The 21,761-nt window shown below is 39.5% G+C and overlaps 5 protein-coding genes across 5 annotated transcripts; 2 read left to right on the top strand and 3 right to left on the bottom strand.

Moving 5' to 3' along the window:
* Positions 1 to 2: 2 nt before the first annotated feature.
* PKNH_0422700 (conserved Plasmodium protein, unknown function) lies at positions 3 to 5,029 on the bottom strand (the record flags this gene model as incomplete). The annotated part of the gene is made up of 3 exons (XM_002260615.2): positions 3 to 50; positions 183 to 299; positions 404 to 5,029. 3 exons carry the CDS (start codon positions 5,027 to 5,029, stop codon positions 3 to 5), a joined length of 4,791 nt encoding a protein of 1,596 aa, XP_002260651.2.
* Positions 5,030 to 6,873: 1,844 nt separating this feature from the next.
* Positions 6,874 to 8,652, bottom strand: PKNH_0422600 (glucose-6-phosphate isomerase; the record flags this gene model as incomplete). Its single annotated transcript, XM_002260616.1, has 1 exon — positions 6,874 to 8,652. The coding sequence occupies one exon, from the start codon at positions 8,650 to 8,652 to the stop codon at positions 6,874 to 6,876; it is 1,779 nt and encodes a 592-aa protein (XP_002260652.1).
* Positions 8,653 to 11,059: 2,407 nt separating this feature from the next.
* PKNH_0422500 (conserved Plasmodium protein, unknown function) lies at positions 11,060 to 11,992 on the top strand (the record flags this gene model as incomplete). Its single annotated transcript, XM_002260617.1, has 1 exon — positions 11,060 to 11,992. The coding sequence occupies one exon, from the start codon at positions 11,060 to 11,062 to the stop codon at positions 11,990 to 11,992; it is 933 nt and encodes a 310-aa protein (XP_002260653.1).
* Positions 11,993 to 12,351: 359 nt separating this feature from the next.
* Positions 12,352 to 13,851, bottom strand: PKNH_0422400 (GTPase Era, putative; the record flags this gene model as incomplete). The annotated part of the gene is made up of 1 exon (XM_002260618.1): positions 12,352 to 13,851. The coding sequence occupies one exon, from the start codon at positions 13,849 to 13,851 to the stop codon at positions 12,352 to 12,354; it is 1,500 nt and encodes a 499-aa protein (XP_002260654.1).
* Positions 13,852 to 17,301: 3,450 nt separating this feature from the next.
* On the top strand, positions 17,302 to 21,484 carry PKNH_0422300 (ataxin-2 like protein, putative; the record flags this gene model as incomplete). The annotated part of the gene is made up of 9 exons (XM_039113880.1): positions 17,302 to 18,166; positions 18,373 to 18,488; positions 18,705 to 18,880; positions 19,101 to 19,207; positions 19,370 to 19,402; positions 19,504 to 19,758; positions 19,982 to 20,082; positions 20,383 to 20,487; positions 20,690 to 21,484. 9 exons carry the CDS (start codon positions 17,302 to 17,304, stop codon positions 21,482 to 21,484), a joined length of 2,553 nt encoding a protein of 850 aa, XP_038969492.1.
* Positions 21,485 to 21,761: the final 277 nt, after the last annotated feature.

Raw genomic sequence — 21,761 nt, 5'->3', positions numbered from 1 at the left:
CTTCAACGGGTTTCTTCCTTGGCTCTGTACTGGCTTTCGATGACATAGACCTGCGATGAAAAGGAACCATGTGAAGTATCGACATATTTGCAGGATAGGGTAAGTGGTTACATATTTTGAGCACTGGGCGCTCAGTGGTGGACGATTCTATGTGACCGCTTTGTAAATGGACTTGTTGGTACCTTGTCCGATTTGTGCATGATGAAGTTGCGCTGGGGGCAGGGGATAACTATACTCATGTTGTTTTCCTCGTTGCAGCGATAAATGCCGATAACGATGGATCCCTTCTTCAGGTACTTCTGCAGAGGGTGTGTGTTGGTGGCGGAATCGCATTGGTGTGTTACTACATCAGGTTGAAGCTACACCATATTAGTAGCACAAGATGGAGTGCAGTGGAACCCACCTGGAAGAGAAAAAAGAAGTTTCTAGAATGGTACTTGGGATTTATGCGCCTGAGAAGCAAGTCCGACTTAATCCTCTTGGAACTGTCCGCGTAGGTTCCGTTTATAAATGCTTCAATGGTACCAATACTGAGAGAGTTGTTCTTGATGGGGAAGGTATACCCAATGAGGTGATAAATCAGTTCATCGATGAAGACACTGGCGGAGGTGAATTGTAAAAAGTACAAATAAAAATAATAATTGTCCACAAAAATGTGCTCAATTTTTTTGAAAATATTTTCCACAAGTAAATTACCATATTTAAAAAATTGTATTTGTTTTTTGTAATTTTCGATGAAGAGTAAATTATGAGCTTTGTTCATATTGATGATTTTATTTTTTTTTTTTTTTAAAATGTCGATATTTGTATATACATCGTTATTTAAATACTGGATGGAAAGTGTGTTATTTAGCTCTATGAGGAGGTAAATATTTTTCCTCGTTTTTCTACTTTTATCGTTTATGATATTATTACACGCTTGGTCCATTTTTCTCATTTCTTGGGCATCCACAGTGTGACTGTTTTTTTGTGTGTCATACCCATTTTGAATATCCCTTTTTTTTGTGGATTTTTTTTGAAGTAAATAATTATCATACGATTTTGATGGGTTACTTTCTTGGCGTATGTAGTAATCCACCAAGGCATCGTTGATGTCCCTCCTTCGGAAAATATTTTGTATGTTGTTAAAGATGATGAGCAAGTCGCTGTCGTTGTGTTCACACATGTACTCAAAATAGTTGATATTTTTGGCCTTCTCATTATACGATATAATATTATGATGGGAATTCAACTTTAAATAATTTTTAAAAATTACGCATTTTTTGCAACGCAAGATTCCTGCGAGGATTAAATTGTACAGCGACAACGGCGACTTCTGTATGTAGCAGATACTGTACTTTGCCAACTTGTTGTTGTGGATGTAGGACGGAATTTGGTCGCTCAGGATGAGAATGTTGTGTCGTTTCCGCTGGTGTAACACTTTCAGGAAGGTGTTGATGGACTGGGGCCAGTATATCAGAATGATGAAATCGTCGTGCGGGTGGTTCGCTTTTCCACCCGGTTCATCCGCCGAGTGGTTAACCGCCTGACCAGCTTGCCCCTCCCGCCTGATGCGGAAGAACTCCAAAGCCTGCAAATAATTGTCCACACGAAGGATACTCAACACAGGGTTGAAGTAAACCCCAGGTTGGCCTTTCAGTTTGTTCATTTCACTGTAGTAGTGATGACCAGCAGTTGGTGCCGACCCGCTCTTGTGCCCCGCTCCATTTGACGTGTCACTTTTTTTAATCTTCACGCAGTCTACAGAATTGAGCCAGTCCAGTTGTACCTTCTTCTGGTTTTGTATTTTTTGTAGAATGTTGTACTTATCTGTGAGCAGAATAAACTGTACGTCTAGACAAGTGTAAATAAAATGAACAGGGTTTAGGATCACCTCGTTATACTCATTTATGATACCTATCAAGAAGGCGTTGTAATTCATGAACATATACTGGACAATGGTGATAAAGTGTAAATTGAGAAAACTCTTCGGCAACTTTATTTTGTATATATTATATTTTATTCCCTTTATATAGTGCAGATAATTATTGTATGAGTTGTAACACATGCTTTCATCAAACTCATACGATAGGAAGCCTCGGAATGGCATTTTCTTTTTTGTTCCTCCTTGGGTGATGCTCTTCACCCGTTTCAGGATCGACACGGATGGCCTGCTGATTCTCTTCTTGTAGGGTGGATTTTGGTCCGTTGTATCCCCTGTACGTAGATCAATTTTGTAAAAATTGCTCTCGCGGGATTGTTTACCGTTGGGGTGGTCTCCCTCGGTGGAGGACCGCTGACTCCTTTTCCCGCTGAAAAGGTGTAGCCATCTGGAGGGGAATCGACTCCGTGTGTATGGTTTATTAGTTGTGTGTGATGCGCATTGTGTGTGAGATTTGCACGACTTTCCTCCCCTCTTTCCATCCCCTTTTTTATATGCACTAGGGTGGGTGGATGCACTTCCTACGTGGTCCTCCTCCCGATCGCTGGCGCCGCCATCAGTGGACGAACCGAAAGGAGGGGTCTCTGGATTGATCTCCTCCTCCAAGTTGTCAAAATATTTGCTCAAAATATAAGTATGTTTAGACTTCAACTTCTGTGGTGTGTTTATAAAAAAGAGAATAGTAAGGAGAAACATACCTGGGCAGTCATCCAAAGTTTTCGCAAAAAGTTTCATTTTAAGTTCGTTCAGGCAAATAATATTCCGATTGCTCCTCTTGAGTAATATACTATTATTAGAGATATTGTTGAGGAAGACGGAAATGCATTTATTGAAAGGGCCTAAAGAATTAATTTCGTTGTACCTTTTTAGCGTTTCCATATCGTTATTAATATTGTGGTGTGTATTCATAACATTGTTACATATGAAAATTCCACTACTAAAGGAAATAATTTTTTTAATCTTCAAAGGAAATGGTTTGTTCAAATCGTATAGGCAAAGACTGATTTGGCAATACCCTCTTCTGTTTAACAGGCGAATAATATTTAAATAAAATTTAACAGGAAGACTTGTTAAAAAAATTATTTCATCTAAATTATTATACGTGGATTGTAATTCATTAATAATTACGTACAGAGCTATTGGCTTCATATGTCCAATAATCACAAAGTACCTCGCACCAATGTTTGGAATTTTGCCGTATATCTTTTTCTCCTCCACCATGTGATTCTTCAAGTACCTTATCTGGTAGTGTATATAAGTAAAAATCATGAATATGTAAAAGGTATGTGTAATTTTTGATTGCAAGGTGAATGGAAAACATGTGCCTCTTCCCATGGCTGCTGTAGACACCGTCTGCATGCCGGAAAAAATGTAATCATATATTTGGTAATCCCCTCTACAAGGCTGCTCAATTAGAAGATGGATACAAGCATAGGTATATATGACGACTAGAATTTGAACAGAGAGAGTAATCACTGGAAAGTTTATCTTATTGTGGTTGTTACTTTGTCCAATCAAATTATCTATTCGTAGAAAATTGAGAAAGCGAAATGGACAGGTCAGGTACAGCCACCCATGCTTCCTTAGTGGACAATTCGTTACGTACGAAACTATAAGGTAGAAAAATGGGCTATTCATTAAGTTTAACAGAAACCAAAAACTTAATATATGCTTGGCACAGAAGAAGAGAAAGAACTTTACACATATATCGTACAGGATAAAGTACTGTATGTACGCTTCGACTTTGGTGAAGAAGGGGGGAATGTACTCCGTATTCCAATTAAACATGCCCGTATCTGTAGATACATCATTCCTTCGTAGGTAGTTATAAACGTTAAGCCAAGCCACATGTAACATAAGCGTTATCAACAAATCGGAGATAATGAATGAAGTGTTTTTGCAAAACTTTACGAATACCACTTTTATATTGATTATAAATTTAAGAAATAAATTATGCCACCTGGAAAAATCCGTATCCTTTTGTACATGTTTATTTCTATCGTAGAAACTATGCAGAGTATACTTGTTCGTGTTTGACCTCAGCCCTTGCAAGTAACTGGTCTTCCACCTGTTCATTTCTTTCCTCCCGTGCAACATGTTATTCACCATGAAACACATGTACTTCTTTTTATTCTTCTGGAATCGAATACTTTCCTCTGTGCATTCTTCATTCTGTATGTTTAAATACTTCGTGTCGTAGATAAAGGAACCCAAATGCTTTCCTTCCTTCTCATTCCGCTTCTTCAAGTAGTCCTGCGCGCTGTGCCCTTCTTCACTCAGGCGGGACCCTCCAACTTGGTTTACGAATTGATATGGCCTTCCATTCACGCTGTCAAAATTCGCGCTGCCAAAATTCGCGCTGCCAAAATTCACACTGCCAACATTCGCGCTGCCAAAATTCACACTGCCAACATTCGCGCTGCCAACATTCACGCTACCCCGACGAAAATTGTCCCCTTCCTCCTCCGAATCGTTTAGCTCGATGTACTTAATAATCCGGTCTTTCATCTTCAGCGTTTTCCTCTGGTCGTTCAGGCAGATCTTCTCAAACTCCTCGCAGCTGTCTATTATGTACTTCTTGTTCCTCCCCGTTTTCTTCAATACGTAATCGTTTATTTCGTTTTTGCTGTACTTGCGTTCTTTTTTTTCTCGTCTTCTTTTCCCCTGCCATTGCATCGGGGGGTTGGCTGCATGGTCCACATTGTCTGACTGCTCCACGGAGATACTTCTCCCTGAGGAGGATCCTTCCTCACTACATTCGCCCTCCTTACTGTAAAGTGCATCGATTCCCTCGCCAGAGGATCGATTCAGCCCTCGCGAGTACCCATGGCCAAAATTCACCTTTTCGAAGTGGTCCTGGTTCATATACAGAAAACTGGTGTCCACCAAATGATCGATTTTTAATTCCTTGTCATTGCTTTTCCTTCTCAGTGAATCTTCCTTCTTCAAAGAATACGAATAAATTTTCCTCTTCCTCGTTTTGTAAAATAGGGTATACCTTATCGAGTTCGTTATCTCTGGCAGAATGGCTAGAAAGTACGACAACACATATATCAGGATCAGAAACAACAGACTAGAATAGCGAATGGAGACATCATATATACACATGAAATCCAGGAAGAAATAGGAAGAACCGATCAGTATCGCCACGAACACGATCCGCTCGATTAACGTACGTAACGTTATCATTTTGTCTCTCGTCTTTCATCGGGTGAGATACCCTTCTCCCTGCACGCTTTCCGGAGGATGTATATATGAACTCGTTCTGTGTGCATCCGGAACAGTTCCTCTCTTACCCCCTACATGAACGAGTGTATCAACTGGTGATAGGAGCACATGGAACTCCTCCCACGAAAAACGAAAAAAGAAAAACTGTTATCATCAAACGGATGCTTTGTGGCAACTTTCTCCTTAGCGTCATACTGGACGCAACTTACATGCGGGACCTCTCCCGCGGTACTCAAGCCTGGGGACCTGTTCGGACATTCGTGCCTTCTATCAGAAGTCGCACCGATCGTCCTTACCCGGACGCAAACAGATTGCCAAGGATTAAACCATTGAGGTAGGTAAAAAACGAAAAAAAACAAAAAAAAAAAAAAAAAAAAAAACGAAAAAAAGGAAGGAAGAAGTAAATGTATCTAGCAAGGGGCTTAGCCAAACTCTGCTAACAAAAAGATACAACTTGGGGTTACGCTCATGAACATGTTCTGCTAAATGCCCAATTTAGCTTCTCCCTTAAACCTACTATTCGGTCGAATTAATCGTTACGCCTATTAAAATTATCCCTTATATTGTAATGGTGTTTTTTTTTTTTTTTTTTTTTTTTTTTTTTTTTTTTTTTTTGTGCACACTGGGAGTGGTGAGTAGATATGCAGGAAAATTATAGCCATCCAATTTGAGTGTGCCTCGCCGATCGTTTTTCTTTTTTCAATTTTATCACGTTTGCAATTTTGTACAAGTATGGAAGAAGCTTAATTTCCCGAATTTCCCACTTTTAACAAAGTTGTAAGTCTAAGAAATGCTTGTGTGCGCTTTTCCCCAATTCGTAATTTTCCTATTTTTTCCTCTTGCGTTGGTCTCATCGACGAGAACTCGCATCTCTTCGATGCGCCACTGATCATGCGACTTGTTCAGCCTATGACCAGTGAGCTACGAACCCTGTTACAGAACTGACAAGTCGAAAAAAGATAAATAGGTGGACTCCTTTTGCAGAGGTGAAAGCGCATTTTTATTCCGGTTAAACAACTCCATTCCATTTTTAAGTCTCGTTTGGTGACAAACATTTTAAAATTGAGGATTAGCTCCAAAGAATGATAAAGTTGCGCACGCATAAATATGCGTGCATGGAAAATGGTCCCTATCTTAGCATTGTTTTTTTTTTTTTTTTATTGCAAATTGAAAACGCGTTTGTTGATGTGTGCACATGTATGTTTGCTGGGTATAGAAAAAAAACTTTTCGCATTTTTGCTCTTTTTACTGTTTGGCATATGAGCAAGGTGCATGGCAAACATAATCCGCACGAACATTAAAAAAAAAATAATAATAATAATAAAAATAATAATAATAAAATTTGAAGATACAGACATATGGGGACACATACGGAGGGGGAGAAAAAAAAAAAAAAAAAAATTAAGAGTTCAGAATCAAAGGAGCACAGGGATATACATGCGTACGCATCGGCAAATGAGCATGCAACCTGGGACGGCACGGGGGCAAAAGGGCACTAGTAGGCGTGAGTTCGAGTGCGCCTTTAAATTACGTACCAAAAAGGGGTAATGAATAATTTTTACAGTCACGCAAGGTGGGCATAGACGTGTCCGCACGATACGCCTCGGAAACGATGCTCCGCTGCAAATGGGACAGGCGAATGAGTCACGCTGGAAAGAAGCTATAAACCTGCCACTAATTATTCTAATCGATGCTAATCACCCGCTCGTATGATGACGGAGTACCTAGCTGAGGTAATACTTCAGCAATATCTTAGTGGACTCATTGAACTCGTAGGAGGTGGCGGGGGGCTCCTTATTGGAACGCACTTCGTGGAAGTAGTTGCGAACCTCCTTGGCCAGAACCTTTCCCAGCTCGACACCCCATTGGTCGAAGCTGTTGATATTGAGTAGGTATCCCTCCGCGACGATTCGGGATTCGTACAAAGAGAGAAGCAATCCGCAGGTGTAGAAGTTTAATTCATCAAAAAGTAACAGTGTGGAAGGTCGGTTGCCTTGGAAGACTTTATGGGTTAACAATTCTGGAGCCATTTTTTTTTTGTTCGTTTCGTTTTCTTGAGCTACTTGTTCTAAGCTCTTTCCCATAGCCAAGGCATCGGCCTGTGCAAAAAAGTTCGTCATCAGTTCATCATGGTTACTAACTTTTTCACTTGGGAAATGAAGAGGGAAGTGGGAATGTTTGAAGCCGATCAGTTCTACTGGAATTATCTGTCCTTGGTGAATTAACTGATAGAAGCTATGTTGTCCATTTGTCCCTGGTTCTCCAAAAAACACCTGGCACGTGTTATAATTAATAAACTTGTTATTTCGGTCCACCGTTTTCCCATTACTCTCCATGGACAGCTGCTGAATATGAGCAGAAAATTTTAGCAGGTTTTGGAAATATGGTAAAATAGCTACGTTTTTACAATCCCAAAATTGGTTGTTGTAAAAACTGGTTAGTGCTAGGAGCACAGGAATGTTTTCTTCGAATTTTGTTTTTAAAAAATGTTCATCCATATCGTGGCAACCATTCAGGAAGAGCCTCATATTTTCATAGCCAAATGCAATGGAAAGAGGTAGAATACCCACAGCACTCGTTACAGAAAATCTTCCTCCTACCCAGTCCCAAAATTCAAATACATTTTCGCGCACTATACCGAATTCGTCTGTGAGTTCTAAGTTTGTACTTACTGCAACCATATGTTTACTCAATTCTTTGTCATCCTTTATTTTTAACTTTAGCCAATGCTTCATAGATCTCGCATTTAGCATCGTCTCCGCTGTTGTAAATGTTTTCGAAATTATAACAATAAGTGTATCCGTCTGGTCAATATTGTGTACAGCTCTATTAATATCGTTTGGATCTACGTTGGCCAAAAATCGTACATTAATTATTTCGTCTTGATCATAATCCATGTGGAAATTACTTTCTCCCTCATTTTTGCTTTCCCCCTGGTTTGCCTCTTTTTTTTTTTTTTTTTCAGTCTTCTCCAGCATCGTGTTGTAATAGTAGTACTTCATCGCCTCGTACACAAACTCTGTTCCAAGGTACGACCCCCCTATGCCTATACATATTAAATTTTTGAATTTGGTGTTTTTGCAAGTCCTTATAGTTCCATTTCGAATGCTATTTGAATATGCTTCAATTTTCTTTAACACCTCATGTACATTTTCAAGAATATTTTTTCCGTCCACTACAATTTTGTGTGTATTTATTTTTTCGATTGGCATTCGCAAGGCAGTGTGAAGGACACTCCTATTTTCTGTCATGTTCATTTTTTCTCCTTTAAATGTTTTTTCAATTTTTTCCTTCAGTTTTACTTCCTCCGCGTACTCAATTAACTTGCTCAGCGTCTTCGCTCCATACCTTTGGCGAGACAAATCAATGTAGAAGTTCTTAAACTTTTTGATCAGCAGCTCTGATCTCTCTTTATCCTTCAGATACTCCTTCAGACTAACTTTCTTCTCCTCCTCGGTCAGGCTCACCAGCTCTTTGTAGCTCTTCAACCCGGTGACATCCATGGTTACGATGGCGAAGTGTCACAACGACAAAGTCACGGTAGATCAAATGGTCAATCAAGTGGAGGAATACCCTATTCCCACCTTCGACAACGTGTTACCCTGTTGTATCTGGGGCAAATTCCCGTTTGGGCAAAAACAACAGTTCTAGTACACCTCTTTCGGTTTTCCACGCGGAGGTGATTTGTCCGATTAAATCGTAAAAAATTAGCAAAATAAGTAGCGAAAAATAATAAAAAGGAGAGTCACTAATGCAGTTAGCGGATAAAGTGAAGGGATGCACTCTGCCAAACACACACTCAAGGGGGAGGTGCAAGCACGCGCAACTACATATGCATAAACATACAAACGCAAACGTATGTATTCGCACTCGTACAGGTGCGTGTGCCTTCGCGCGTTTCCAATTTAAAAAAAAAAAAAAAAAAAAAAAAAAAAAAATAGATATTCTTCTAATTATGTAACAGCGCCAAAATTATAAGGAAGTAACTGACCAATTGGAAAGGTCTCAAAGGGTGATTTCATGTATCATTAATATTTTTGCATTTTCCCTCGATAGTCTACAGTATGATTTCCTCGCAAACTTCATCATTCATTTCAATGTTGCAAGCGAATGACAACTATTCATTTCTCTATGCTACGCATAAATACTGAACAAACAAATATGTACACGGTTGGCAAACGAAAAAAAAAAATATAATAATAATAATAATAAAATAATATAGCACGTTTATTTTTATTTAAGTCCGTTCTGTTCCTTAGCTGGAACGACGTACGAGTGTTTCAAATGTATGGAGCCACAAACAGAGGTGGTTGCCAAAGATCGCGCCCATGTAACGGTCACACGTGTACGGAGAGAAATTTTACGCAGTAGGAAGTAAAAATATGTATCTTCTTTTTTTTTTTTTTTTTTTTGCAAGTTCTCACGTGCAGCAAAATTTTTAACAACTGAAGGCTGCGTAGAGGTTGTGATGCAATTATCGCCAAAAAAGTCAACTTGTAAGAAATGTAAATAATTGGAGCCAAAAAAAGGAAATAATTCTGCCAAAAGGTTGTAGAAATTAGTTAAATGTTTGCCAACTTGCTACTTTTATATAGTTGGCAGAAATTCGACAAATATTTGCCCACTTGCGCTGGATAAGGTTAGGCACATATTAAATTAGTAGAGTCAACGTTGTAGGGGGTGAAGGGTGAAAGAATTAATTTAAACTTTCCCCCTTAAAAAAAAACGGATATATGATACGTGTTCTTCGCCTGCGGTAACGCCTTGGTGTAGGGTTGCCAAAATTTTATCGACACTTGGGGGAAAAATCGCCCCCTAATTAGCAAAATATTGCTGTTAACTTTCACACAAAATTGGTGCAAATTTTTACGAAAAATTCGCATATATTTTCATGCAAATTCAATGCAATTTCCCCCCCTTTATTTTTGTTGCTACTGAACGCCACTGTATTCCGCCTACCGCTTCTGCTCTCCCGGAGTGGCAATATAATATTCGCCACATTGATACATTTGATGGCAAAGAATAGGCTGCGCCTTTCTCGTCGGGGCAGTGGCGAGTGCGCGTGGAGTTAAGACCGTCACGTGATTGTTGCAGCTGGAAGGTACGTTTCGGGAGTGTTGCTTAAAAAGTTACGCTAAAAATTTACCTCATGAAGTTCGCATCGAATGTCATGCTCCGCATCGGCTTTGCCAAATGGGGGGAAAAAATATATTCATGTCTTAACTGCAAGTTTATGCCCCCTCTCTGCTTTCAAATTTAGCTACTCCCATTTCCCCCCTCTCGTCTGCTTCAAAAAAAAAAAAAAAAAAAAAAAAAAAAAAAAAAAATACACACATATAACATATACACGGTAGGGCTTTATTTTGGAAGGAATGTCTTCGTAGGATCCAAATAATTTTATTTTAAATACAGCCAAAAGAAAAAAAAAAAAATAAAATAAATATTCGCTCCTGTAATCTTCATTTATATGGAAAAATTATCAAACAGCAAATGGTGTAGTATATAACTACCATTTTATTTTTCGCAGCTGCGCATTATTCGCACCTACCGCAAATTCGCATGTGCGTATATAAGTGCCTAAAAAAAAAAAAAAGAAAAATATTCTTTTTGTACTCATGTATAAAAGTCAGCGTGCGTTTCCATGACCAAGTACTTCCCTCCAATTACATTTTTCGCTACTTAAAAATAAACGTAAAAAAAATATCGGCGCGGTAAGCCCCCTGCATAATCTAAGAGGAGCGTGCGCAAAGGACATTCCACTTTGAAAAGGCCATACAATTACGCCATCGATTAACACGAACGCTTATGTGCCCTTATGTTTATGCAAACATGAGCGTGTAATGAGAGCAACTGATACACGCGTGGAGCGTGCACATTACATATGCATCCCCCTCCAACGAAGCGCGCAAAATGAACCAGTTCCTCCTCCGGCGCTGCCAAAAGTTCAAACCCTTTGAGACGTTCAAAAGGTCCAAATGCCTAATCAACAACGCGCTGAGTAACAAAAACTTAAAATGGAAGACCACAAACGAGTCGTACTGTGAGTACATACTCACGCCCGAGGAGGAAGCGCAACTAAGACAAAATCATTTTCGCATAATTGCAAACAGCGACATAAATGTAGATGGGCATGTCATGCACGAAGGCGTTAAAAATTATAAGGACAATATGAACACCTCTACATACTATAAAAAATTAAACTCCAATTTGAATGACATCAGAAGTGGCAGCAGCCTTTTTGGCCAATATTATGTGAAAATTTTAAACAGTCTGATGGAAAAGGTTCGGGATGTCCCCCTTATAAATTATCTGTACAAAAATATCGTCTTGAGGTACAGAGTAAATATTCACGTCTTTGTTTCTCCACTGTACGAAAGGATGAATAATGAGAAATTGTTTGTAAAGTTTCAAATAAACAGAAACGACGTTCGACAAATTATGTACTTCTTATGTATGCACGTGTGGATTTACTGCTCCAAGTTAAATACGATGAATAATCGTTATTTAAAGATTCTCCTGTGGGAAATCATATGGGACTATTACAGGGCATTACTCATCAAGTACAAAATTTCTGAGTTTTCCTTCAATACGTATTTGATTAATATGCAAGAATATTCCCTAGGCTTTTGCATCGGGTTGGATGAATGCATAGGAAAAGAGTTCTACGCGGGAAATATTTGCAACCTTCTTTTTAATCACATTTACAATGAGAATGACCAATTTAAGAACTCCAGAGAGTTAATCGACTTAACTGTTTACTGCATACGGATGTACCACTTTGTTCACCAGTTGCCCGAGGACAACTTCACGAACGCGAGGTTTACTTGGCCAGACCTGAAGTAGGCTTCGTCAGCCGTTCAAAATTTTGAATTGCATTAAAGCGTGTTAAATTGGACAGTTTTTTTTTTTTTTTTTTTGTGCATGTACATGTGTACATGCAGCTAGCCACCGACTCCCCCTGCACACAGCGCAGGGATGTACTTTTCCCCATAAGAGAACAAAAAAAAAAAAAAAATGCTAAAATGGCAACCCGATTGAGGATTAAAATGGTAGGGATAAATGTACATGTAGGAAAACCTCCATAAAACGTGCAATTTCTGCTTTTTTTTTTTTGGGTTAGATGGTGCGCTCCCCAAATGAATTTATGCCTGACTTGTTCAGGTAAATTCGCACCTGCCATTGGTCAAATGTGTCATTCCCGATTAAGTGCTAACCGACTTCACGTGGATATGCACGTATACATTCTGGCCCCACAGCTGCGTCAACTTGTAAGACACATTTCTTCGCATGTTAATTATAAGTTTATTGTGAACTCCGCAAATCATTTTAGCAACCTTTTGGCTTTTCACAACAATTTGATATTCAATTATGAGGGAATTGTCCAAATTCACACACCATGACAGCATGTTGTGCTTGACTTTGTAAGGGACGTCCTTATTAAACCAGCAATACAAATAGGTGTTAATCAGCTGTTCAACGACTTGTACTTTGGTCAATGTTGTATTGGAGTCCTTGGGGTATACCCAAAATTGATTTTTAGCCTTAAACTTGGTTATATAATCCAGTAATTCCTCAATACCTTTGTTATATTTTGCGGAAATAAAAAATATGTTGTCAAAATTTCCGTTGCTCATAAATTCCTTCGCCCGCGCATTGGCCCATTTATTGTTTGTGCATAAGTCTACTTTGTTTAGGACGAGTATCACGGGTGGGACCAACTTTTGCTGTTCCCCTTCACTTTTCGTCGTGTTCTTACTATCTACACCACTGTTGTATGATTGAATAATTTTTTTCCTGTTTTTAAGTAAGTTTTCTTTGACACTTTTGTCCCTATACTTGGCTTCCTTTTCCATTGCGGTGGAAAAATAATCTACAAATTTTTGCACATTCTTTTGGGAATTTTCGTAAAGTTTTTCGCTGGTGGAGCCGTTACTCAAATCGTTTTGCGGTTCTCCCTTCCATTCGAAATGTTCCTCCTGATCATTGTCTTCACTGGGGTGATTAAAGCTGTATTGCTGTGTTTCCCCCTCGTCTTCGCTCTCACTGTTGTATGCTTCTACGTTTTTGGGTGCTAGCATTCGTACTATGTTGAACACGTCGTGTGTTGGCCTCTTCACAGTGTCCGCGACAAATAAAATCAAATCTGCTTCCTCATACCCCTTCCATGCATAACTCACTAATTCTTTACAAAACTTTTTTTTTTTATGTGATGGGACAATACCAGGCGAATCGATAAAAATTAGCTGAACGTTGTCTTTTGTGTATATACCTTTTATGTCTTGCCTGGTAGTATTAATTTTTGGCGAAACTGCTGAAATCGTTTTATTCAAAATGGAATTTAGGAGAGAGCTTTTCCCCGCATTGGGAGCCCCAATTAGTGCTATTTTTAGATATTTCGGATTTGCGGGCTGATCTGGTAACTTCCACGTATTCATGTAGGCACTTTTCGGTATAACTCCTCTGGTTATGTTTGGGGGGTAATATGTGCTTGCCCCTTTTTCATTGGCTTTTCTTGCCTCTCCATTTCTGGCTCCTTCACCATTGATCCCTTCATTTTTCGCCTCCTTAATTTTCAACTCGTGCGACAGCGGCTTCGCCCTTATGTATCTTTCCAAAATGGAGAAATTCCTGGCACTGAAATGTGGGGCACATTTGGGCTTCCCATTTAGTGGGCCAAATAGGCACCCGGCACATTTCAGCATTTTTATTTATGCACACTAGGGGGGGGAAATACACAACATCTGTGTGTTCATTTGTTGTTTTTTTTTTATTTGTGGGAGGTCATCTACCGCAGGTAGATCCATTTCGATTTCACCCCCCAAAATGAGAACAAAATGAGTATAGGTGTGTCCCTTCTTTTTGCCTTCCCCGCGCATGGGATTCTTTCCAGTGTCCCTTCGCTGCTGTGCTACGCTTAGAGGATTACCTGGCATATGCACCAAACAGAGATGTGCCGTTTTGCAGATTTAGCCAGATGATCTATGAGGACAAAACGCGTGAGGATGAGCTTCTCCAATTCCCCTCGACACTGTTAAGAATTTTTAATCCCCCTAAAGCGGGGTTCCTCCTTTGGAAGAAAAATCCCAGGTTTAACGCTTGAGCATTGAGGGTGGTGAGAAAAACAGAGGAAAAAAAAAAAAAAAAAAAAAGAACATTTATCAACGACCATGTGATAGCACCAAAATGTTGAAGTCCTTCAAAAGAAGTGAATCGAATTTTTCCTTTTTACACCTCAATATATAAGGAAAAATAAGTAGCATGTTCTCAAAATGTTTCATTTGCACTAGTGCGCGATTGCGTAGCAGGGCTTTCAATGCAGTAGGCGACGTGAGGACAAGTCCCGTCGGCATATCACATTTTTCGGAAAAAAAAAAAAAAAAAAAAGTTCAAAACACATTCTTCTCGATAATTACAATATTGTGCCTCTCCGTTAACTGGACGAACCTCTTTAGGTATAAGCACTTTCTCCTTTTTTTTGCTATTTTACGTTTTATTTTTTCTCGTCCGTTCCCCTTTTGCGCCTTCGCAAAGGGATGTCGCGTTTTTGAAACCTGTACATACAAAGCGAGCCATGGCAATAGGGAAAAGGTGAAAGAGTAAACGGTCGTTTCGCTTCCTCCTCTTTTGTATTTTACACGAACCACACAGAATCTCCTACTTCTGGCAAAATTTACGAAAGAGTTAGGAGCTCATTCCACTTTTTGTGTGACACATTTTTTTTCAACAAATTGGGGGAATGGATTAACAACCCAGACATATCGTTTGGGAAAAACGAAGTGTGCAAAAAATGCGGGGGGAGAACTATCCGTAAGATTGGTGGATAAGCGAAGGGGAAAAAATAAGTACAAAAAAAAAAAAAAAAAAAAAATTCTTGTAAAGAAATGACGAGTAAAATAAAATTGTGGAATCCTCAATTCACGTGTATAAATGTGTATTTTCGTAATTTTCTTCTTTTTTTTTTTATATACCTTCTAAAAGGGGAATGCCAAAACTATGCAAATTTTTTTTCCTCCCCTTTCCGCTCGTCTGGGAAAAGAGAACGCAACAAAAACAAGCGACACGACGGGAAAGGCATTTTTCACCGCGTCAGACATTATTATCCGCCCATTTGAGCATATCCCCAATTTTATGAAGTGATATAAATACCACATATAACACTCTACATGGATATTAATCGGTGTAAACCTTCATGTAAGATTTGTTCTTTGCATGCAAGTTCTTTCCTAACTGCATTCTTTTCACATTCATTCAAATGTTCATATGTGCAAGGCATACACACACAAGCTTGTACATATGCGAACGTCTATATACACATGGACATGTATCCATTTTTTGAGCTGTTTGCCCGATCAATTTTTTTAACGTACGAGTGACAAAATTTTCGTGCAAGCTTTTGTGAACAATTCTTGGTGGGCCTTACATAGTAAAAAACAAAAACACTCTTCACCGATTTGGAACACTCGCTTCTCATTTTTGGCCAACCAATACGGACGCCCCTGAAAGAATTTATGTTACCTGCTAAGAGGAAGCGTATCGCGTAGGTACATACGTAAATTCGTACGTGTACATATGCACATGTACACATGTGCACAGCTTAAGCATATTCTCTTCCGTCTGGCCACTACTGCAGTTGACATAACAACGCGCATTTTTTTTTTTTTTTTCAAATGCGTGTAAGAAAGAATTTCCCGTGCTCTTCCGTGAACGCCGCTAATTTGAAATCTTTTACGAGTCGTCATTTGAAACGGAAAAAAAGGAGCTATCACTTGTAGCCCGTTACAATTTTTCTCATTGAACTTTTTTTTTTTTTTTTTTTTTTTTTTCCTTTTGTTCTTACTTTCCCCTTCTTATGACAGGGACAAAAAGGCAATGTTGCGCAAAACAGGCGTGTTTGTCGCTACACACGGAAGTATATAACTCCTTTATGTAACACAGAACCATTTGTAAACATGTAAATGGGTGGAACGAAATCAGGGCGCGAGTAAATCACAGCGTCAGGGAGTTAGCACATATATACAATTTCCCACCCCTCTTTGTGCAATCTTTGCAATGTAAGAAGAATATCACGTTCAGGGCATACGACCATTGAAAGTAGATTTACAAACGTGTTGCAAGAAAATGCCAAGTTAGAAGCAGATTTTAGTCGGGGTTATTTCCGGGCAATAATTATCGCGAGCTTATTCATATTTTTAATGTACTTACGTATTGTACATTCCCCCCCCCTTCTGCGCGTGTATATTTTTGGCGTTAACGTCACCCGTGGGGCGTTCCTTCGGTAAGGCCTTAGGAAAGACTGTTGGCGTGCTTATCTGTGAGCTTAACGGTGATCATCAGAACGCGCAGTAGTGCGATCACTAATGCGGTATACTACCATCCTTGCTAGATGCTTATCACCATATTTCTTTCCTTGGCAGCCACGAAAAGAATACTTTCACACACCTCAAGTAATTTTTTTTATCCCACAGATTTCGTTTTTTACTTTCTTTTTTTTTCGTTAGATAAATATACCGACTTATTGTGTGTTCCATTCCTGCCTACATTTTTTTTTTTTTTTTTTTTTTTTTTTTTTTTTTTTTGCTTCGAATTATGCCTACCCAATACATACATGCAGAGTAATTAAAATGTTTAATTACATCCAGTTGGAGAATCGCCTGAATCTCTCGAATCATTCGTGATATTCGTTTGTAGCAGCACGGATTCATTGGAGAGGACGAGAGCGCCAAGTGGCAAAAAAAAAAAAAAAAAAAGGAGGGAGGAGGAGAAATACCTGAGTGTACCATTGTGTTTATATACACATAATATATGTGCCCAGATGTGGGATCCCCACACAGGCTTACGTATGCACCACTGCCCCGCCCTCAATGCACACAGTCCCGTGGGCAAAACGGAAAGAACCACCCTTCCACTCCGAAAAAATACATAATTAAAACGACTTTCGAAGGAGTTGGAGAATCGCCACAGGCAAGGAAAATCCGACCTGCGAGCACACGGAAGGAAGTACCGAGACTATCCGTTCTGCGAACCATCTGAAAGACCGATTGACAGATCGTTTACCATCTGCATAGAAACTACATAGCAACCTATTCCGACGCCCTCCAGCGAAAGAATGATTTTGCGCTCCACAGCGCTTTCCCTGCGACAGTAAACACACAATGAAGAAAGCGACACAGGGGAAATCGCCCGAGGCGCACCGGAGCGTCAACCAAGAGAGGTTGGCCTACGTAATGTGCTGTCTCGTGGGGAAGGAAGTGAACGTTTATATGAAGGATGGAAATGAAGTTAAAGGATTATTTCACGCGTATAATTATGGAAATAAGGGAGAAAATAACACAGGTGATATTTCGTTAAATTACGCTAGGGTTGAGCCAAAGAAAGACCGAGTAAGCGGTCCAATAAATAAAGCAATGATCATTCCAGAAAATTTGTACAACGTAATTGTTGCGAAAAATATGAAACTGGATTTAAAAGACCCAGATGGAGTACAAAATGTCAAGGGGAAATTTCAAATTGATACAGATATTTCGGAAAAAAAAAAAAAATATAATTATAATAGTGCCAATAGAGAATTAAAGAGATGGGTATGTGAAGGATCATTGTACGATGAAAATAAATTAACGTTAGACGATAACATGAAAGAACCATGGGATCAATTCGAACACAACAGGAAGTTGTATGGGGTAACAACTACGTATAAGGAAGAATTATACACCACAAACCTAGATGTGAACAAGATTCCGCAACATGTAAAAATGCACGCGGATAAAATTGCCAAGGAGTTAGAAAACAGAGGAATGCACCTCGACCCAGAGGATGCAGAAAGAGACAATAAAGAATTGGACGAAGAAGATTTGTTCGGAGCCGTTAGACAAAGTAAGGATAAGTTCGGAAAATTCTTCAAAGGCAAAAGGGAGGAAGGAAAAAGCAGCCACCCGCAGGGCAGGTTTAACCAATTCGCCCTCAGGGACTTGAAGGAGAAAATACAATCAGTCAAAATGGAAAACGAGAAAAAATATCCAAGTGAGTGAATTCACCACGCTCCTGCGTTAGCGTCAATGTTATCGTCTACTCCTTCTGGTGCCACGATTGACCTGCTCCTTTTGATCATCTTGTATCCTGAACCATTCTTTTTAATCCCTGCTATTTTTTGTCGTCCCCGCCCGACGGATATCGTAACGTTTCCTTCTCTCCCTTTTTCTTCCCACCCCCCCCCTCATTATCTCAAGCTAACAAGCAGAAGAAAATAAATTTCACCATATCGGCAAGCGGGGAAGACGTTGAAAGCAGCGAGAAAAACAATGATTCATCAAAAAAGGAAGACGGAAAAGGCGCGGAGTTTATTGTAAGTTTTCCGAAACAAAGAAAAATTCGTTCAAGTTGCGCACATCAGTCTAAAGCATTCGCTCCACGCTCATCGTTTGCGCATGATATTTCCCCCCTTTTTGGCAACTCACCAAACGAGTACATACCAAAAGGAACGCATCCCCCTGACGTTCGCTTCATTTGCACTTCAATAATGCATCCATCAGTTCACCCATCTGTTCATCCGCTCGTGCAGGGAATCAATGCCCTAAATTTAGAACCAGCGTTGCCAAGACTGGATGAAAAAACCAGAACTGAATGGATCATGTTCAAGAACAATGCAAGAAATAAAATTGCCAACAAGAAGGACAAATCAACGGAGAAACAAGAATTTATAACAGCAGCAAAGGAGTTTAATGAAAAATTAGCCAAGTAATAAAAAAAAAAAAAAAAATTTATTTTTTAAAATTGAGCACGTTAATACATTATCTATAAAAATGTTGATATGTAAACATGTTCATTTACATCACATTCGATAACTTGATGGAAGACATAGTTTTGTAACATTTATCTCTCTCCATTTGTATCCCCCAATTACAGCAGTTAAATATCAAATGAGTAAATTTTTCCTTTTTTTTTTCGCAATTTTTAGCAAAATGAGTACACACACGCAGGAATCGAAGAATGAACAGAACTTTGAGCAGGTGGAGCTCGAAAACCCGCAGTCTGAGCTGCAGACAACTGAATCAAATATTACAGGTGAGGTTTCCGCGTGGGATTCTATCGTGCTAGTGGTAGTTAATCGAATGGTGGAGCGGCCCATTGGAAGTGCTATGGTGGTCGCCACATACACACACGCATTACACTAATTACACATCTTTTTTTCTTTTTTCTTTTTTTTTTTTTATCGCCCCTCTACAGAGAACATCAACAATGACAACGTGGGCGAGACAGGTAAAACATTCTGCATATTGTAGAGCCTACTATGTTATACGTGTGCAATGATGCCATCCTAATTGTGGCTATTTTTTTTTCCCCCTCCCTTCCCTACGCAGATGAGAATATAGCTCCCGAAAATGAAAACACGATAGTAAAGAGCAACACTGTGAGTTTGAGCAACTCCAGCTTGCGCCCGTACGATGCCTACGTTTTAAACTTTAACAACCTTAGTAACCTAAACAATTTTAACAACCCGAGTAGCCTGAGCAACATTACCAACCAGAACAGCATTGGCAATCTGAATGACCTGAATGAGTTTAACAGTGCCAAACAATTTAACATGAAGCATGGCATGATTGGCCACAACGTGGGTACGATGGAAGAGTGTACATACAAGCGTGACAATGCATGTGTTTCTATGAAAATTCCCGCGTGATGAGAGAATACATTTGCGATTAGTAGTTTTCCTAGTTATTAATATAGGAAGACAATTTTAGGGCGCATCTGCCCAAATTGAGCATCTCTAAGTGACTTTTTTTTTTTTTTTTTTTTTTTTTTTTTTTTTCCCTTCTTTTGTATCATCACCCAATGCAGAGTACCGCCCCATGGTCACCCAAGTACCGAGCACGCCAACTCAGATATACCCTACTTCCGATTTGTATCTGCGAAAAAATGTAGGAACGAGACCCATATATGTAAGAATTACCCCTCAGTACATGTGTGCATAAAATGAATCCTCCACAGTTTAGCATTTGGGAAGATCACCCCTGTGGAATGCACTCCACCTTCAATGGTTGAATCCCTATTGCAGCCAATTTTCAATCTGATAATTGTACTGCATGCCACTACTGACATCTGTTCCATGTTTACAAAATAAATGACACCATTGTCATGTTGGCTAATTTGGACATATACACATGTATACATATATACATTTATACATTTTTTTTTTTTTCATCTCATTTTTCTGTTGCCATTCCCCTCTTTTATCACAGCCAAATGTTGACATGCTGCTGAACAAGTTTCATAACAGTGTCAACCACCACCACAAGTACCCATCGTATAGGAAGTACCAGAAGGAGTTTCATCCCTTTCCAACTGTACGGCATAATGACACCGTGCGCTTACGGGTCACTGCACCTTTTTTTTTTTTTTTATCCATTATGCAGATCCATTTTTTTGTACACCTGTGCATGTGAGAAAGGATGCAGAGAATAAGTGCACTGGCGCTGAGTAGACATATTTTTACGTGCTTGCCCACTTTAATTCCTACACTTTATGTGCCCCTTTTTCTCCCGTCAGCGAACTTTGGCGCCGAAGAAACAATTCGATTCCCTTATGAACAACACCCTGAGGAACTCCAAAATGGAAGACTGTGTAAAAACCCCCATCCACTTCAGAAACAACAAGCAGTATAGTTACAAAAACGTTTTCGGAGAACCTCCCATGGGTGCACCTGTGCACATATACAAAGAGGCAAATCATTTTCCCAGAAACATACCCGTGCAGCCGAACGTGCCAGGCATTTTGGTAAATGTCCCTGTAATACCTGTTGTTCACCCAACAGTTAATGGACCATTTATAGATAACCACCCCCAATATTATACCCCGTATGTCAGAGCACACTACCCGAATTATTCAATTCCTCCGAATGCAAATGGTGCATATTACTATAACGTTCCCGTATCCAATGTGGACACTAATTATTCTCCGAATAAAAACATGAATATGTTTGCATCGGCAAATCCACATGTTACAAATTTGCATGTGCAATCTGCACAAGTATCAAACATGCACGTACAGGCTCCGCAGGTGCCAAATTTGCATGCACAAGATTCACACATTAACATTCCCGTAGCGACATATATCCCCCCAACTCTGAACTACGGTGTTAACAGCAGCAACCCTCTGAACATGTCGAATAATTCCACTGTACCAAACCCAAACATTAATATGCCTCCGTACCCCCCAGAATATGTTGTTATGAATACCCCGAAATATCCGAACACACAGACAGTACCTATGCCCGTTTATCCACAGTACCAGTACCAAAATTATTATCCACCTTCATCGCCCCATGGGATGAAGAACTCATAAATACAGTATTGAAAAGTTTTACAGCTAGCTAGCTAGCTAGCTATTTTTTTTTTTTTTTTTTTTTTTTTTCTCCCGCTATATGCTTGTTTAGTAAATAAAAATGTGTGCACATGAATGACTTCTACTGGTCTGGCTGGTGAGTCTTCACTTGGAGAAAAATGTCGACAGTGTGGATTGTGCCAAGTTTGTTTTACTGGAAGGAGACGATCGGACTGTGTGGTCGCGGAAGATATAAATAGGCTGAAAGGGAGAGCTGGTCAAAGGGGGAAAACAGAAT

This window comes from Plasmodium knowlesi, assembly GCF_000006355.2.
Source record: "Plasmodium knowlesi strain H genome assembly, chromosome: 4".
Taxonomy (NCBI): Eukaryota; Apicomplexa; class Aconoidasida; order Haemosporida; family Plasmodiidae; genus Plasmodium; species Plasmodium knowlesi.
Note: the sequence above shows the minus strand (reverse complement) of the source record. Positions and strands in the feature narration are given on the sequence as shown.